Source organism: Mya arenaria, chromosome 11 (genome assembly GCF_026914265.1).
Source record: "Mya arenaria isolate MELC-2E11 chromosome 11, ASM2691426v1".
In the NCBI taxonomy this organism is placed as follows: domain Eukaryota; kingdom Metazoa; phylum Mollusca; class Bivalvia; order Myida; family Myidae; genus Mya; species Mya arenaria.
In genome coordinates, this window is record NC_069132.1 from 5,642,571 (window position 1) to 5,663,370 (window position 20,800).

General features: G+C 35.2%; 1 protein-coding gene across 4 annotated transcripts in view; it reads right to left on the reverse strand.

The window, feature by feature from the left end:
* Positions 1–923: 923 nt before the first annotated feature.
* The window catches only part of LOC128209558 (coiled-coil domain-containing protein 150-like), a 32,719-nt gene continuing 12,842 nt past the window's right edge, over positions 924–20,800 (reverse strand). For 3 of the 4 annotated variants that reach the window (XM_052913635.1, XM_052913633.1, XM_052913636.1), the window contains 12 exons: positions 13,671–13,712; positions 11,667–11,858; positions 10,804–10,995; positions 9,583–9,752; positions 8,708–8,834; positions 8,081–8,275; positions 7,597–7,665; positions 6,925–7,086; positions 6,195–6,281; positions 5,494–5,573; positions 4,171–4,279; positions 924–4,041 (listed from right to left, as the gene is read on the reverse strand). In XM_052913635.1, coding sequence (XP_052769595.1) covers positions 3,835–4,041; positions 4,171–4,279; positions 5,494–5,573; positions 6,195–6,281; positions 6,925–7,086; positions 7,597–7,665; positions 8,081–8,275; positions 8,708–8,834; positions 9,583–9,752; positions 10,804–10,995; positions 11,667–11,858; positions 13,671–13,712 — 1,632 coding nt within the window. In that variant the 3' untranslated portion in view covers positions 924–3,834. The remainder of the gene's footprint in view (positions 4,042–4,170; positions 4,280–5,493; positions 5,574–6,194; positions 6,282–6,924; positions 7,087–7,596; positions 7,666–8,080; positions 8,276–8,707; positions 8,835–9,582; positions 9,753–10,803; positions 10,996–11,666; positions 11,859–13,670; positions 13,713–20,800) is intronic. The other variant, XM_052913634.1, reaches the window with a different exon arrangement.

Genomic DNA, 20,800 nt, shown 5'->3' on the forward strand with positions numbered 1-20,800 from the left:
TGATGTCTCTTCTTAAACGAGAGCTTAGCTGACGATATATACAACAAATATGAATGTGTCCATTCAAAAAGGCCGTACACTATCATAGAAATGTTTAAGTGTCATTTGAAAATTGCCGCGTTCATCCACAATGCCTGAAAATGTCATCCCGAAAATGTTTAAAAACTACCTTTGTACCAAGTTTCAATAAATGTCTTCAAGTAGTTTTTGATTAAGTGTCTTGAAAGTTTGCATTATGAAAAAATGAATAAGGGGGAGATAATTTCAATAAATTTCTTCAAGAATGTTTTGAGCAAGTGTCTGGCCAAATGCATAATGAAAACTTTACAAGGGGAGATAGCTCTGCAATAATGTGCCACAGAGTTTTTAATCGTAAGAAATGAACAAGGGGAGATAACTTTGCAAGTGCCCAAGAGTTACAATTCATGCAAGGTGCACAACTTCACATCGATATCTATATATGTGCCTAGTTTCAATAAATTCCTTTAATGAGTTTTTGTAATTTGAATAAGTGACAGGACAAAATTTACATTTAAATGTTTAAGTAATATTTTAATGGCCGTGATCATCCAAATTGCCGGATAAAAATGTGATCCCGAAAATGTTTTAAAACTACCTACCTATGTTTAAAATTTCAATAATTTAAATGATGATATACATGTCTGTATCTCACCCGATAGGTCGGTGTTCAAATCCATTTGTGTGAGAGTGGTCTAGTGGTATACGTGAGAAGGCTGGGTGTTCAACCCACAGGGGAATGTTCCCTTTGATGCATCAAAATGGACACCAGTTCTGGTTCCTACCTATGAAATGGACTTGAGCATGATTCACAGTAGATAACATGTAACACTCCTGTCAATCAAGTAAATATTTGGGCACAATATAAGAATTGAGCAAACATGGAAAAATACATGTGTATTTTGACTTTTATTATATCTCAGATCTTTCCTATTACATGAACAAAAGTCAGTGTTAAGACAATGTTGGTTAAAAATGCATGTAATTAAATAGCACACTCGCAATTTCTCATTCACACAAGTATTCTGTTTCGAACTGAATATGAAAGCTCACAATTGACACAGACAGGAACAGTAAGTTCATTTACATGTACACTTACATCTACATTTTGTCTTGAAATTGTGTTGTGAAATGATGTGGTGGCTTTACATGCTCAAATGGAAAATAATACTTGGGTATTCAAGAACATTTTGATATATCACATCAGGTATAAACTACCAGATTATTATCTGAGAACTGTAAACAATGCAACAAAATATTAACAATTGTTTTCAAGGTAAATGAAAGTTATGATAAAACATAATTACATAAATAATGACCTAAATGCTACCTGCAGTATATATAATACATTAAAACTAAGGGCCAGTACCCATAAAACATCTTATTAAAGTCATTTCCTAACTTAAGTCACTTTCCTAATTTAAGTCACTTTCCTAACTTAAGCCACTTTCCTAACTTAAGCCACTTTCCTAATTTAAGCCACTTTCCTAATTTAAGCCACTTTCCTAACTTAAGCCACTTTCCTAACTTAAGCCACTTTCCTAATTTAAGCCACTTTCCTAATTTAAGCCACTTTCCTAACTTAAGCCACTTTCCTAACTTAAGCCACTTTCCTAATTTAAGCCACTTTCCTAATTTAAGCCACTTTCCTAACTTAAGCCACTTTCCTAATTTAAGCCACTTTCCTAATTTAAGCCACTTTCCTAATTTAAGTATCTCAATGGTCATATTAAAAAAAAAGATAGTATTTTCAGATATACTTTGTTTTCATTAATTTTATTGAAAACCCATACTTGAATGGGTAAAACTTTCATATTTTTCTCTATGAACATTTTAGGAAGATCCGAAATCAACTTTTGTTTGTAGATGTTTTATAAATAGTGGTCCAGTTCCATATATATGGTTTATTCTACCTACAGGGGTGAAAGTGAAAAGGTTTTATCTTCTTCTTTATTTAATGTCACTTAGAACCTTTTCGCATTCACCCCTCAATGTGTATGTATTTAAATATTAAGTTACAATGTCATGAATACACTTATACAGTATAACAAACTAAATGCAAATAATAAACTGACTATGTTGCAAACACTATACAGGATTCCATTCTTGTATATGAAGGAATACATGAAAATGCATGACAAAAAAGCACAAAGATTCATCACAAGGGAGCAATAATTATCACAGATATACACAGTATTGAGCTTTTCAGCAGATTATAATATAATATACATTTATGTATGTATGAGCCACAATGGGCCGATTGTTCAGAACTTTGTTAAAGTTAACAATGTTGCTAACATTATCAATGTTAACTTTCAAATCATACTACTGTGATAGTTAATGGGTACACTAATGATCTGCGGTGTTTATAACTAGATTTGTGACGACTGTTTCAGCTGTACTTGTCTGAAATCTATGTGCCCATAATCAAATATTAAAAGTTTAAAAGTTAACAACGATGTCGTTAATCACATTGTTAACTTTAATTAAAAGTTCTGGACAATCGGCCCAATGTTTGTTTAACAAAAATGCAATAGTTTGTTAATCACATTGTTAACTTTAATTAAAAGTTCTGGACAATCGGCCCAATGTTTGTTTAACAAAAATGCAATAGTTTATACAAATATATAGAGGATAATTGTTTGTTCGAGTGAAAGATCGCAACATATTTCACTGAGTGAGCACCAAAAACTATGTCACGAGAGGCATAGTATCTTTTTATTACTTGCTACAAGTGATATAACATGACATTTTATAGTTGTTTATATAGAAAAGCACGCGCAATTGTAAGCAAAAGATTGTTATTTCGGAAATGATGTCGCTGAAATTGTGTCGCTGAAATTGTGTCCCTATGCCCGCTGATGTTTGATGTGCCCATAATAATGGGCTAAAATTTTAAAATAGTGAAAAATATCAATCAATATTTTCACTGTTTGAAACAGTGAAATATCATTTTCATTTCACTGATAAATCTCTATAAACCACCAGAAAGCATATAATATATGTTGATTAAAGGGACATGTTCAAGATTTATAAGGTCATACTTAACTAACTTAATTGATTTAACTAATTTAAGAGAAATATTAACAAAATGCTCGTTTCAGTGATAAAATATTAACAATTCAAATAAGAGCTCTTTTGTAAATAATAATTCAAAGATATGACAAAAAATGGTGTTTTGCTGAAAAAGCGTTTGTAAAGCTTAAACAAATTGACTAATTTTCAGCTTAGATTTACAATTTTATGTTGAAATGAGTAACTGCCAGACACTGTTTTTTCATGGACGTCACGAGAACACCTTGCTTTCAACAGAGTTTAAAAACATAATTGCCGATATGAAATCTGTTAATGAGTCCCTGGGTTAATCAATGTTTAAATCATTTATGTACAAACTGCTACAGTATAGGCATAACTCATGGCAGTAGGAAAAAGGAAATACAAAAATAAGATATGATGTGTATTAAATGGTTATGAAAGTATTGCAAACAGACATGTCTACAAGAGAGCCATTATAAATATATCAGTTATCTTCATTTTATTATGAAACTGTTGAAACTATGTATATATTTAAGCATTTAGTATTATTGCATAAAAACATGTCATTATATTTTAAATCATTGTTGTTGTTTAAAAGAGAGCCTTATGTGTGAGCCATCTATGTCTGTAAGTAACTGTTAAAACTGTGTATTAATATATCCCTTTACATAGCATTGCAGAGACCAAAAATAAGCAATTTTGCTTAATATTCACAATTCTGTATACCTTATCTTTATCTTATACAAGTACATAATATCATTGTCTAAATCAGAGTCTTAATCAGCTATACGAGTCATCTGTGTCATTGAGAAGCTGTTGGAACTGGCGTGCGGAGGCGTCCCGGTACTGGTGGTGTTTTTGCTCCACATATTTGCCATGGTCTTTTTCTGCCTGCAGTTGGCTGTACAGGTCATTCAGCTGGTGTTTTGTCTCGACATCAGCAAGATCAGCACAGTCGCTTAGTCTTGATATAGTCTGCCGGCTTGCCTGAATCCAAACAAATCCAAGTCATTGAATGCTAATGTTCTAACTAACAGCTTTTGTTAAACCAGAATATTGTAAACATGTGTACACATTTTCTTCATTATTGCAACACATTTAAGTAGTATTAAGTACCTGTATCATCTGTCTGGCCTTATCAGCAGCCGCCTGGGCTTTCCTTCTCTCACCGTCTAACTTTTGTCTCTGTTCTGTGTTGTCACTCTCCAGTCTCTCCTGTATACGCCTTCAAAACAATTGCTAGAGTTAAATAACAATTCATGCCTTCAAAACATTTTACATATTGCATGCCTGAAAGTCATGTTACATGATGCATGCATGCAAGTCATGTCTAATAATGCATGCCTGCATGTCCTGTAACATAATGCATGCCTGCATGTCCTGTCACATAATGCATGTCTGCAAGTCATGCCACATGATGCATGCCTGCAAGTCATGTCTAATAATGCATGCCTGCAAGTCCTGTCACATAATGCATGCCTGCGAGTCATGTCACATGATGCATGTCTGCAAGTCATGTCTAATAATGCATGCCTGCAAGTCCTGTCACAAAATGCATGCCTGCGAATCATGTCACATGATGCATGCCTGCAAGTCATGTCTAATAATGCATACCTGCATGTCCTGTCACATAATGCATGCCTGCACGTCATGTCACATAATGCATGTCTGCAAGTCCTGTCTAATAATGCATGCCTGCAAGTCATGTCTAATAATGCATGCCTGCAAGTCCCGTCATATAATGGATGCCTGCACGTCATGTCACATAATGCATGTCTGCAAGTCCTGTCACACAATGCATGCCTGCATGTCCTGTCATATAATGCATGCCTGCAAGTCATGTCACATGATGCATGCCTGCAATTCATGTCTAATAATGCATGTCTGCAAGTCATGTCACAAGATGCATGCCTGCAAGTCATATCATATAATGCAAGTCTGCAAGTCACACCAAATGATGCACGCCTGCAAGCCATGTCTAATAATGCATGTCTGCAAGTCATGTCACAAGATGCATGCCTGCAAGTCCTGTCACACAATGCATGCCTGCATGTCCTGTCACATAATGCTTGCCTGCAAGTCATGTCACATGATGCATGCCTGTGAGTCGTGTCACATGATGCATTCCTGCAAGTCATGTCTAATAATGCATGTCTGCAAGTCATGTCACAAGATGCATGCCTGCAAGTCATGTCACATGATGCAGCCTGCAAGACATGTCTAATAATGCATGCCTGCAAGTCAGGTCACATGATGCATGCCTGCGAGTCATTTTACAAGATGCACGCCTGCAAGTCACGTCTTAGAATGCATGCCTGCAACATATTAGTGAATCAACTATTTAATATTCATTTTACTCTGTGGGAGAGTAATGATTTGCATTTTACTGAAATGTTTTTCTTCCTAGATACAACCTACATTTCTATCCCAGAGGCTTACCTTGAAGACAGGAGCTCAGTCTGAAGGTTGTCAAACTTGTCTTTAAACCATTCATGAGCACTTTTCAGGTGGTTTGAAATCTGAAACATTTAAAGAAACTTTGTGCATTAAACGGATGTTCAATGTCAAAACATAAGTATTGCAAAAATTGGAACAGGTAATACAGTTCAAGTCTTTTGTGCATCATCATATTTAGCTCCCAATATGAATATGTACCCTAACGCTACCAAATCACATTGTTTTAGCTTTCTGTCACAAAAATACAGATTCTGAAAACTTATTTTATTTTAATTTGGCCCAATGCAGAATCTCAAGATGTTTACTTTGTTTTACTTAATGGTCATCAGATAACCCATTCCTATTTAACTTCTGTTAAAATCTGTCCCTGTCCATCATAAAGGCATATAATAAATTAAACAGGAGCACTGTTGATTTTTGCAGTCAATAAGGGGCATAACTTAATGATTGATACTTGTGATGTTGGCCTAGCTACACATGTGCATACTGTCCCTAGTAACAAAAGTCTAATGGAATATCTGAAAAGATAATATGTAAATTATCTTATATTGGTAAGTTAACCAATGTAAATTTTGCCTAGAGCTATCTCAATACTTCGACTTTCATTCCAAAAACAGACAACCTAAAAAAGTGGATCACAATAACCAAAGGTCATCACTTGAATTATTTCAATGCTGACTAACCTCCATAGACTCCTCTCGCACCTCGTTGAGTCGTTTCTCTGCTCCAGACTTCATAGTGTCCAGTTCGTCCTCACGTTTTCTTGTTGCCTAGTAACAGATAGTAGGCCATTGGTAATTAAGTGGTGCAGTAATCTACCATGATTGCTGAACACATATTCATCAAGTTATTATTCTCATATTAGACATAAGTAATAATTGGTCCCTACTTTCATGCACTTCTGCGAAATGAATACTGACATACAAACTTGCAAAGTCATTAAGTGTGTTAAATCATGAAACCCTTATGGATGAGAACTCCATTGCTACCCCCACCCCCTCTCCCCCCCTTCTCCGAAACAAAACTACAAAATGTATGACATTCTGCCAATCATAGCATAATCAGACATAAACATTTAATAAGACTAAATCTTATATCTTAATTTCACATATAATTCAATCTAATGTTGTTATGCAACAAAAATGACCTTCAGTTTATGATACTATGTGCACTTCATGCAACCTTTACCTTAGTTAATAAATTAAAGTCAAACAAAACTTTCTTCTCTCATTATTTAAGAAAATGCCAAGGTATATGTTTTTACAGTATGACAAAAGGCTGCCAATGACAACAAAAAGGTTATGACAATATCTCAATCTTTTTCTTAAAAAAAAGACTAGCTTAAAGTATTTATCAATCACATCTTATCAGTGATACAGTGCCGTTCAAATTTGTTAGGAACATGATGTTTACCTTGTATCTGCGCCGTATGTCTTCCTTGAGTTTGCGTTCCTTCTCGATAGAGCGTTCCTTCTGCACAACAAGGTCAGCCGTCTGTGTGTGGGCGTGGGCAAGTTGACGTAACTCAGTCTGCAGTGTGTTGATCTGGGCCATGAATGTAGATATCATCTCCGCCTAGAAATAAAATGGGAAATGATAAACAGTAATTCATATTTGTAATGAATGAATGAATGCCGTCTGCACCTGGACTAGCTGGCATAGCTCTTTCTTTAGTGTATTGATCTAGGCCATGAACATTGATTGCTGATTTGTGTTTATATTCAAGAAGATGCACTTATTCAATAATGTGATTGATTGATGATATCATTTCTGACATGGAAACTCCGGGAAATGTCGTGTAAAATCTAAGTGCAGTTTTGTTGGCTTAAACTAAAAGCGGTGCATTTAAACATGGAAATAATCAAAGGAGACTGATATTGAAAGGAATATTATGACACTCAGGACACTTTTCTGATGACCTGTTTCATGCTTATTTGATGTATAAACATGCACCTGTATAGACTGCTATGCTGTCTTAAAGGGTAAGTGTTTACACACCGAACTTGATGTGATACAAGACATCAGAAGCGTTTAGTCATAATATCCCCATATGTATCTGCAAAAACTAATTCCCCAATCAACTACCTGTTCCTGGTTCTTGGCAATGTATGTATCCCTGAGAGACTCCAGCTCCTCTATGTCTTCTTTCATCTCCTGTAACATACCTATAGCTTCACATACACTGTCATTTAGTACTAACATCATTAAGAAATCACATTATTCATTATTAATACAAATAAAAACATATCTAAATTGCAAATACTTGGTACATATGCCCAATAGAAACATACAAATTAGGGTTTCATTCAACATCCTACAGAGTTTATAACTAAGATTTGTTCATTCTTATTTTGCAGTTCATACTTTTGTTTCTTCCAACATTGTTCTAATTTTGTTTCTTTACCATGTTAAGAGTACCGATATACATATATTTCTTTCATTTTAACATTGCTATAATTTTTCTTTCTCACAATTTTCTAAAGAGGAATTTTCTACCCATTAAGTTATATATTGATAACAAACCATTTTTATGATAATAAAAATTGAAGCCAATAAATGAAAACTCCACCTTCATTTTCTTGACATTCTCCTCCACCTCTCCGCGTCCCCTGCGGTGGTAGTCTATCTTGCGTTTCTGCTCCCCAACCTTGTCCTTGAGGTCTTGTACGGTGGCCTCAAGGTCGCGGGTCTTCTGCCGTAACTCCTGGTTGCCTTTCATCAACTCCATGTTCCGTACAGACAGGTTCTCGTTCTGCTTCTTTACCTGAGGTATGATTTCATTTATATGCATTACTAACCTTATATGTTTTGTCCCACACATGGCCCAGTGGGCACATACAGGACTATAAACAGTAGGTATAAATTCCAAACTGTTTGGAGTTTAGACCTTAAATTGAGGGTAAATAAGTGATAGAATAACAGAGAGGGGGATGGGACAAAAAGGGCAATGATATACTTGTTGGTGTCTTTCTACAGAGAGTAGACAAGAAGCCACACTTGTGCATGTGACCTCCATCAAACATATACATGTAGACATAGCAAGAGGTTACACATCAACTTTTTTATGCCTGACTCCAGGAACTTTAAATTTCTTGCCTCAGAGAAGGGATATTGATGAAAACAAAATGTTCAAATCCCATGCCATTAGCATTTGTTTCCAGCAATCTTATAAATGATTCTCTACTGCAGACATTACCTCTCCGATGTCCTTGCTAGTTTTCCTGTGTGAAGCGTCCCTCTCCCGTCTCAACTCCTCTCTCAGGGCCTCCATTCTCTCCTCAAACCGCTTCATTTCTCCTTTCCACTCTGACTGATCTCGACTCCTGACAAACAAAACAGTAGAGTTATTAAACTGTCATCTACCTCCCAACCCAACAAAATGTCAGTTTAAGTCTTCCTGTGTAGAATGTCTCTTTTGAGTATTCCCTCCTTATGCAAGGCCTCAATTCTCTCTTCAATTTTTTTCATTTCTTACTTTCACTCCAACCGCTATGCACGCCTGGCACACAATTTTATAACAAACATATATTTAAGAGTAAAGCTGTAAAAGGGTAGGACAATGTATGCAGGTTTAAATATCTAACACAGACAACAACAGGTGACAGGCTACTGATCATGTCTCTGTAGCTTTCAATGTTTTTTAACTAAGCCATCATCAAAAATGCAATTTATATTCAGAACAGACAGACAATGGTGTTTGAGTGCTTGCTTCGTTTGGGTTTTGATCTATCGTCACAATATTTTATATGCAAATAGAAGGAATAAAGGTCGGGACTTGGCCTGGACTTCGGCCAACCCGCAATTCTAAAGAAATTGCCTACTCGAGAAATGAAGTTTACTGTACTAGTATATTCAGGTTATACTCTGAACTGTGAACAAGACAAACTATGAACCAGGTATTTTTTGCCCACAGCCAGCAGTAATGTTGAATTCACTTAATATATTGACCATGCAATATTTTACATGAATTTTGGATTTTTTAAAATGATTTCGCCACATTTACGTTTTGCGAGACAAAAATGGTACTCCCCATAGATGGTACTCCCCATAGAAAATGAACAAAAACCTCACTTTTCATTCTTAAGTCGTGTGATGTGCGAGTCCTTCTTGCCCAGCTCCACCTGTAGGCTCTCGACAACGCTCTGCAGCTGAGAGTGTGACGCCATCACTGACTCCAGTGTTGAGGCAATCTCCTTGTTTACAGCCTTCCCATCCTCCATGCTCTTCTGTAGTGACTTGATCTGCAAGATAGAACAAAATAAATATGATGCCATCTTTTTTTTTAGTTCCGAAGCCCTTGTTCCACCCTTCAAACCAACCCTTCCTTTTCCATTGGACAACTCAAGTTTCTTTGAAAACTTATTAATCATGAAAGTTTGGTTTGTGGTCACCAAGCTGTAACAAGTGCGTTTCATACCACTACTCTGGTTACCCTCACAACATAGGACAACACTCTGATGAAACATCCCGCCAACAACAGTGATTAAATTTGATGATGTAATAACATGTTTAACTTGTACAGTAGAACTGCGATCGCTCGAGGTCGCAGGGGACTGAGCCTAAACCTCGAGGGAACCCATGACATGTTTCGAACGACCCGATTTTCAATTCTCCAGTCTGTTATGAAATATATTTCAGTGTATTTCAAGTATGAAGTACTCAAGTAGTCTGTTTACTAAGACACCAATTATGTGTTGCATTGGGGATATGTTCAAAGGATGTCGTTTACTATATGTATACTAAATATAAATTGTAAAGAAATATCAATAAATCAATAAATCAATTTTTTTTTACAAAATGGCCATATTGCAAAGCAAAGCGACAAAAAGTAATTCTTTTCAGAGATTCCGATGTTGGATCGATATGGTAGTGTTTATTCATATTTTTATTACTCATTTACATTTCTCACAATTAACTTCTCATCATTCACTTCTTATAATTTCTTCTAAAATGCCCATATCAACTAATATCAGTCATGCGTTAACAGTGTTAAGTGTGAAATTATGATATCGAGGGAGCCATAAGGTTTTGTGCATGATTTGTGTACTTGGGACCAAGAATATTGCTCGACTCTTCGACATAATTCGGTTTCGATGCAGCGTAGGTATATTTTATATGAAAATAGAAGGAAAAAAGTTCGGGACCAAGCTCCGACCTCGAGGGAACGCCGGTTCTCGAACGACCGCTTGTTCGAACAACCGCAGTTTTACTGTAATTGTAAAAAAAAGTTTAAACTAAAGATTAACAAACCAATTTCATTTTCAAAATGAGGACACATAACAATTTACAAACCTTTCGTTTTTCCCGCTCCTCAGAGGACTGTAGTTTTGTGAGCAGACGCTGGTTCTCCTTGAGCAGTTCATCCTTGACAACAGAGATGGAGCTGAAATCACTATGGCGACTATCCAGCTGAATGTTGGCTTGCTTCAGCTGGGCTTCCTGTCGCTGGATCATGACCTTCAACTCACTTATCTCTGTCTCACACTGTAATGGGAAAAATCACATAATAATATAATTATGCTTTATACTTAAGTCAAAACAAGATTGAATGTTATTGAAACAAGCTTGACATCTTTGATTCACAGATGAAGTTATTTTTTTGGGTGAAGATTCTTAACCCATAACATTTTGACACAGTGCTTTAATTTTAAAAGTGGTCACCTAGATTTAAACTATTAATGCAGCTAGCTGTATTTAGTGGTAAGTGTGTCAGCCAGTGTCTTCTAATTGTTAGTGTTGATGTTGATGTACAGCATCACTTCACCTTGCTAACATGAATCTGGGTATATTTTGTGGCTTGTGTTTCAGACAGTGTCGTAATGCCTCACCTAGAAAGCACATACCTCGCTATACTTAGTGGTGTAATGCCTTACCTAAAAAACACATACCTCGCTATATTTAGTGGCATAACGCCTGACCTAGAAAACACATACCTGGCTATACTAAGTGGCATTTTGCCTCACCTAACCTACAAATACATGGCTATTTTAGTGGCTAATGCCTCACCTAATTAACACATACCTGGCTATATGTAGTGGCATAACGCCTCACCTAGCTAAAACATACGGGGCTATATTTAATGGCATAACACCTCACCTAGCTAACAAAACCCTGGCTTTTTAAGTGGAGTGACGCCTCACCTGGCTTACACATACCTGGCTATATTTAATGGCGAGTGTGTCAGCTATAGTCTTATACTTGTTGGTGTCGAGGTCAGTGGAGCGTAGTGCATCCAGCTCCCCGTTAGCCTGTTCCAGCTGTGTCTGCAGACGCCCCTTCTCGTATGCCAGTTTGTTCTTCTGATCCATCATCTCCTTCAAGGTCGTCTCTACATGCTTCTGGGCTTGCTGGATAAACCAAGGAAAACAAATACTACATATTTCAAATAAAGACGTTTTTGTAGCTGTTTTGTTGTAACCCATTTACTCAAGTTTTAAAATTATATTAAACTTTTTTATTTTGGTTCTCACTATTTCTTGTACACTTCCGGTAACTAAGTTTCAAAATGCTTTCACTGAATTTTCAGATATACTGTGAAATCATTAATGTTCGTGGGGCATTAATGTTTGTGGTTTTCGTGGGTTGGTTGATCCACGAATTCAAGATCCCACGAAATATAGACCCTTTATTCACTTTTTCAATTGCTACGTTATGTACATACTCTAGATTTTCGTTACACTGAGACCGCAGTATACAGGTTAATATACGTCTCACTGTATATCTTATTATCGCTTTGTTAATATATTATAACTGCCTTTAAAGAATAATAAACCAAATCATTTTAATGTGTTTTATGAACCAAATGACAGAAGCGTGTGCCTAAACATGTGCTGTTCATAAAAAATCTCCAGGCTAACAAGATGTGAGTAATGAGTGTCGGTTCTCGATTCCTTTCTTCAATGAAACAAATAATCGATTATATTGGAGGTTTTGAGCACCCAACGTGACAATGTACAAAACAATGCGTTCAATACACTAATTAAACAAAAACATGTAACTATATAAATATTGATCATCAGCTATCTTTTGGGATTGTTTTCTCAAATAAACGGACCTTCTCGGTGTTTTCACAGTTTGCAAAATTCCTCATTGGCACTCAATGGCTTCGCCTATCTGTATTTATGACCAGGGTACATCTTCTTTTATGACCTTAATTTCCAATTAAATCGATAATGGACATGGGTATATGCACTCAATTGGCATGTAATACCACTATAGCAAGTGTCATAAACCGTGTGACGTAAAACACGGAAATCACGGGCCAGCACGTTGAGATAACGCAGACGATCTAGGACTATTGCAGTTTAGATTTTTTTCAAAAATGAAAAACCACGAATTCAAGTACCCACGAAATTGTATTTTTTCGGCAAACCACGAAATTTCATGCCAACGAATATAAATGATTTCACAGTACTTATTTTTAATCTACAAAATTAAATATATTTTTATAAAACATCAAGGAGCCTGAAGGGGGCTTAAATATGACACAATTGTAATGTACTTTCATTTAATCCCTGAAATAAATACTTATAAATAAACAAAGTTTATATGGAAATCAGGAAAACAGAGGTTTTTCCTTATTCATTGGTTGTTAACAATGACTTTATATGTTTATAAAGTGAAACACATTTGATCTCACTTAGATTCTTTTTAATCTACACAAAACATATCCTTTAAAGAACATCCTTTCTATACTAGCATTGACCACAACACAAGCTCAGATTTATGATCTGAACAAGAGTTACTAAAAATAAAGCAGTTTTGAAAAAATTCAGACAGTATGAGCAATATTTTTTCATTTTTTTATTTTTATCAAATATCAAAATTTAAACTGAAATAATAAGAACTTTCAGCAAACAACATTTTATGGAAAAGAATAATTCTTAACAGAGATGAAATATAAGCTGTTTATACTATAGAGCATAATGCTATACCAGTAGAAATGATCTCATGCAAATAAAAGATATAATAAACAACATTAAAAAAACCTGTATGAAAAACATCATTATCTTAATTCCATAGCCAGAGTAATTGCATATGACTAGAGTGAAGCAAAAGTTCAGTATAACAAGATTCATTGTAAGAAATCTACAAATGATATTTAAACACGTAACATGACGTCAGATTAAAAGCATGCATGCATGTATACATTCCTATACCTGGTAACAAGAATGGCCGCAAAGGTCTGTTATATCCTTAATCTTGGGCAAAACATAATCACAGTTACAGTGAACGCCAAACATATATGTACATTTATTATAAGCGTTATTGGGTATGATTAAACAAAACACATACACTCAGGCCTAACAAAGTAATAGGTTTGTTTCTGGTTACAGCTGGAAAATATGGGTCAGTCATTTTTGTTCCAAATACACAACAGTTTGTTTGAATTATACTAATTCTTCTTATATCAGGTCAGATAAACATTTAATTTACATACTGCAAAACCGTTTGGACCCTCTTTAGTCAATGTTTTTTATGTTTTTTTAAATCAGTCTCCGGCAACAAAACACGATCGATCAGGTAACTTGAACCAAACCCATTTTTTTAAGCCTCATGGGTAAATGTTAGAACTAAACTTTAAAATTAATTTTCAATCAACTATCATTACAATACTTCAAAATAATAATGTCATTATACATTCTGTTTGGTTAAATGATTATATTTACTAAATTCATAAAATTGCAGATCATTCAATACGCTTTATTTGGAAATCATATATTGCATGATTTTCAGCACGCAAAATTTAACAAGTTACCGGTAACTTTCTATAATTAACGTAGCTAAATAAGCATGCCATTAGTTAGAAATGTTTTTTAAATAAAATATTGAAATATACAGTCAGTTTAACTGCACTATTTTAATCATTTTTCGAACAACGGAAAACATACATTTTTAAATATTTCAAAGGGTCAAAATATTTCAGTTTCGAATTAGTTTGTTTGCATGAATACAGAAAAACACACAATGGGCCATTTGTTCCGAACTTTGTTAAAGTTAAAAACGTGATGAACAAATCATTACTAACATTGTCATTGAAACATGAAATAGTTAATGATATGCTCATAGATTTAAATAAATCAAGAAAAGCTGAAGTAGTTGTCTCAAATCTTGTCAGAATTACTGTGGATCATAAGTGTATCCATTAAACTTCCGAAGCAGGAACGATTTGAAAGTTAACAACAATGAAATTAACAAAGTTGTTAACTTTAACAAAGTTCTGAACAATCAGCCATCCAAATGACATCCAAATAATGCCTATTGAGAAATTCTGAGACCAAGTAAGCCTGTGTAAACATTGTTTCGATTTCAACAAAAGAATTTAATTTTTCTCAAACACTAACAGTTGGATCTATAATTGTTAGATACGCACAATCCTATTGTGAACCTACTTGTACTTGTTATTACATTAACTGTTTCCCCAACATGGAACGTACCTCATTTATAACCTTTTGTTTTGAAGAAATAGAATTTAAATACATTTGAACATATAAACTTGTGTATACAACATAATAATTTACGACATAAATGCTGTGTCGGAAGGCAATATTTTGCTTCAAATGAAAACTTTAAACAAAGATTAAAAAGTTAACTTTTATTTTTCTTCACCATTTTAAATGAAACAAAGGCCGGTCTATGTCACTTAAAGAGCCCTGTCTTTGTTTTATTACCTGAATTTGATAAGGAGTTTTCTCAAACACTTCAACAAACATATTTCCAAAATAATGTTTGACAGTGCTTCGTCAGGCAGTGGTTTTGTGAAAAGGTTTGTCGAAGTGTTGAAGTGCTTATCAAATTCAGGTAATAAAACAAAGGCAGGGCTAGTTAAGGTATCTTTTTTTAAATTCTTCATTTGAAGCAAAATACTGCCTTTGGACGGAGCATTTATGACGCAATTTATCATGTGGTATTCACACACTGGAACTGAACTCTGAAATATTGAACATTCTTAAAAAAACAAAAATATACCTGACACATATATATTGAATGCTAAAATAAAATGATAGCTTGACTGTTAAAAAGCACTATTAATAATGAATGTTAAAAATTGCAAAGCTCACTACAATTCTTACATACAACCAAACATTTTATATGAAATAATGAAGCTTAAAACCATTGCCGAATACACCTGGTATACTAAAACATTCCGTTTCATGAGTACTTTGGGACAATTTGCTTGGTAAATCTCGTAATCATGAAACATTAATGAGGCAGTTTCATTGGTGCCGAACGGAGACCTCTTGGAAGTCTAAGCAAATGAAAATACATTGTGTGTTGTCTAATCTTTGTTTAGTTACACAACACCAGTAAGACGCCATGGTAAATCTTCCAAATTACAGAGCATTGAATTGTAACATGTGATTTCATTGAAACAGGGGTTTTCTACCATTAAGCTCATTAATATTCATGAAAACATGATTTTTTACATCACTTCCCCATGGTACTAATGTAGTGTAAACACGTTTAACGTTTAAACAAAATCAAGTACCATGGTTTCCGACAATGGCTAAAAACTAGTGACCATTCTTTTTTTGTTTGTGAGATATTTTAAAATTTGTACAAGAATAGCACAGTATGAGACTGATATTAATTAATTACTTAAGAAACCATTCAAAACTGGGAATACTTATTCCACCTATCAAAGTTAACAATTCAAAATAAACGATAATCCATCAATATGAAACATTTCTGAATTCAGCACATAAAAATGCTTCTCCAAGCTGCAATGGTAAAGTAACAAGAGGGCCAAATGGCCCTGAATCGCTCACCTGTCATATATTGACCGCGAATGACCCAATATCGAACTTGACCTATATTGTTCTAGAGATGATCATTCTGACCAAGTTGAATTGAGATAAGCCTAAAATTGTGACCTCTATTGTGTTCACAAGGTTTTTCTACTAATTTACCTAGTGACCTAGTTTTTGACCTGGGTTGACCCAATATGGAACTTGACCTAGCTTATGTTAAGATGATCATTCTGACCAAGTTTCATTAAGATTAGGCTAAAATTGTGACCTCTATTGTGTTCACAAGGTTTTTTTACTATCTGACCTAGTGACCTAGTTATTGACCGCGGATGACCCAATGTGGAACTTGACCTAGATTTTATAAAGATGATCAGTCTGACCAAGTTTCATAAAGATTAGGCTAAAATTGTGTCTCTATTGTGTTCATCAGGTTTTTCTAATATCTGACCTAGTGACCTAGTTATTGACTGCGGATGACCCAATATCGAACATGACCCAGATTTTAAAGAGATGATCATTCTGACCAAGTTGCATTAACATTAGGCTAAAATTGTGACCTCTATTGTGTTCACAAGGTTTTTCTACTAATTGACCTATTGACCTAGTTATTGACGGTAAATGACCCAATATCGAACTTGACCTAGATTTTATAGAGATGATCATTCTGACCAAGTTACATTTAGATTAGGCTTAAGTTGTGACCTCTATTGTGTTCACAAGGTTTTTATACTTATTGACCTAGTGACCTAGTTATTGACCGCGAATGACCCAATATCGAACTTGACCTATATTTTTCTAGAGATGATCATTCTGACCAAGTTGAATTGAGTTAAGCCTAAAATTGTCACCTCTATTGTGTTCACAAGGTTTTTCTACTAATTGACCTAGTGACCTAGTTTTTGACCTGGGTTGACCCAATATGGAACTTGACCTAGCTTATGTTAAGATGATCATTCTGACCAAGTTTCATTAAGATAAGGCTAAAATTGTGACCTCTATTTTGTTCACAAGGTTTTTCTAATAATTGACCTAGTGACCTAGTTATTGACTGCGTATGACCCAATATCGAACTTGACCCAGATTTTATAGAGATGATCATTCTGACCAAGTTGCATTAAGATTAGCCTAAAATTGTGACCTCTATTGTGTTCACAAGGTTTTTGTACTAATTGACCTAGTGACCTAGTTATTGACCGCAGATGACCCAATATCGAACTTGACCTAGATTTTATAGAGATGATCATTCTGACCAAGTTGCATTGAGATTAGGCTAAAATTGTGACCTCTATTGTGTTCACAAGGTTTTTGTACTAATTGACCTAGTGACCTAGTTATTGACCGTGAATGACCCAATATCAAACTTGACCTACATTTTATAGCGATGATCATTCTGACCAAGTTGCATTGAGATTAGGCTAAAATTGTGACCTCTATTGTGTTCACAAGGTTTTTCTACTAATTGACCTAGTGACCTAGTTATTGACCGCGGATGACCCAATATCGAACTTGACCTAAATTTTATAGAGATGATCATTCTGACCAAGTTGCATTGAGATTAGGCTAAAATTGTGACCTCTAATGTGTTCACAAGGTATTTCTACTAATTGACCTACTGACCTAGTTTTTGACCCCAGATGACCCAATATCGAACTTGACCTAGATTTCATAGAGATGATCAGTCTGACCAAGTTTCATAAAGATTAGGTCAAAATTGTGACCTCTGTTGTGTTCACAAGGTTTTTCTAATAATTGACCTAGTGACCTAGTTATTGACTGCGGATGACCCAATATCGAACATGACCTAGATTTTAAAGAGATGATTATTCTGACCAACTTGCATTGAGATTAGGCTAAAATTGTGACCTCTATTGTGTTCACAAGGTTTTTGTACTAATTGACCTAGTGACCTAGTTGTTGACCGCGGATGACCCAATATCGAACTTGACCTACATTTTATAGAGATGATCATTCTGACCAAGTTGCATTGAGATTAGGCTAAAATTGTGACCTCTATTGTGTTCACAATGTTTTTCTACTAATTGACCTAGTGACCTAGTTTTTGACCTGGGTTGACCCAATATGGAACTTGACCTAGCTTATGTTAAGATGATCATTCTGACCAAGTTTCATTAAGATAAGGCTAAAATTGTGACCTCTATTTTGTTCACAAGGTTTTTCTAATAATTGACCTAGTGACCTAGTTATTGACTGCGTATGACCCAATATCGAACTTGACCCAGATTTTATAGAGATAATCATTCTGACCAAGTTGCATTAAGATTAGCCTAAAATTGTGACCTCTATTGTGTTCACAAGGTTTTTGTACTAATTGACCTAGTTATTGACCGCGGATGACCCAATATCGAACTTGACCTAGATTTTATAGAGATGATCATTCTGACCAAGTTGCATTGAGATTAGGCTAAAATTGTGACCTCTATTGTGTTCACAAGGTTTTTGTACTAATTGACCTAGTGACCTAGTTATTGACCGTGAATGACCCAATATCAAACTTGACCTACATTTTACAGCGATGATCATTCTGACCAATTTGCATTGAGATTAGGCTAAAATTGTGACCTCTATTGTGTTCACAAGGTTTTTCTAATAATTGACCTAGTGACCTAGTTATTGACCGCGGATGACCCAATATCGAACTTGACCTAGATTTTATAGAGATGATCATTCTGACCAAGTTGCATTGAGATTAGGCTAAAATTGTGACCTCTAATGTGTTCACAAGGTATTTCTACTAATTGACCTACTGACCTAGTTTTTGACCCCAGATGACCCAATATCGAACTTGACCTAGATTTCATAGAGATGATCAGTCTGACTAAGTTTCATAAAGATTAGGTCAAAATTGTGACCTCTGTTGTGTTCACAAGGTTTTTCTAATAATTGACCTAGTGACCTAGTTATTGACTGCGGATGATCCAATATCGAACTTGACCTAGATTTTATAGAGATGATTATTCTGACCAAGTTGCATTGAGATTAGGCTAAAATTGTGACCTCTATTGTGTTCACAAGGTTTTTGTACTAATTGACCTAGTGACCTAGTTGTTGACCGCGGATGACCCAATATCGAACTTGACCTACATTTTATAGAGATGATCATTCTGACCAAGTTGCATTGAGATTAGGCTAAAATTGTGACCTCTATTGTGTTCACAAGGTTTTTCTACTAATTGACCTAGTGACCTAGTTTTCGACCTGCGTTGACCCAATATGGAACTTGACCTAGATTTCATAGAGATGATCAGTCTGACCAAGTTTCATAAAGATTAGGTCAAAATTGTGACCTCTGTTGTGTTCACAAGGTTTTTCTAATAATTGACCTAGTGACCTAGTTATTGACTGCGGATGACCCAATATCGAACTTGACCTAGATTTTATAGAGATGATTATTCTGACCAAGTTGCATTGAGATTAGGCTAAAATTGTGACCTCTATTGTGTTCACAAGGTTTTTGTACTAATTGACCTAGTGACCTAGTTGTTGACCGCGGATGACCCAATATCGAACTTGACCTACATTTTATAGAGATGATCATTCTGACCAAGTTGCATTGAGATTAGGCTAAAATTGTGACCTCTATTGTGTTCACAAGGTTTTTCTACTAATTGACCTAGTGACCTAGTTTTTGACCTGGGTTGACCCAATATGGAACTTGACCTAGCTTATGTTATGATGATCATTCTGACCAAGTTTCATTAAGATAAGGCTAAAATTGTGACCTCTATTTTGTTCACAAGGTTTTTCTAATAATTGACCTAGTGACCTAGTTATTGACTGCGTATGACCCAATATCGAACTTGACCCAGATTTTATAGAGATGATCATTCTGACCAAGTTGCATTAAGATTAGCCTAAAATTGTGACCTCTATTGTGTTCACAAGGTTTTTGTACTAATTGACCTAGTTATTGACCGCGGATGACCCAATATCGATCTTGACCTAGATTTTATAGAGATGATCATTCTGACCAAGTTGCATTGAGATTAGGCTAAAATTGTGACCTCTGTTGTGTTCACAAGGTTTTTGTACTAATTGACCTAGTGACCTAGTTATTGACCGTGAATGACCCAATATCAAACTTGACCTACATTTTACAGCGATGATCATTCTGACCAATTTGCATTGAGATTAGGCTAAAATTGTGACCTCTATTGTGTTCACAAGGTTTTTCTACTAATTGACCTAGTGACCTAGTTATTGACCGCGGATGACCCAATATCGAACTTGACCTAGATTTTATAGAGATGATCATTCTGACCAAGTTGCATTGAGATTAGGCTAAAATTGTGACCTCTAATGTGTTCACAAGGTATTTCTACTAATTGACCTAGTGACCTAGTTTTTGACCCCAGATGACCCAATATCGAACTAGACCTAGATTTCATAGAGATGATCAGTCTGACCAAGTTTCATAAAGATTAGGTCAAAATTGTGACCTCTGTTGTGTTCACAAGGTTTTTCTAATAATTGACCTAGTGACCTAGTTATTGACTGCGGATGACCCAATATCGAACTTG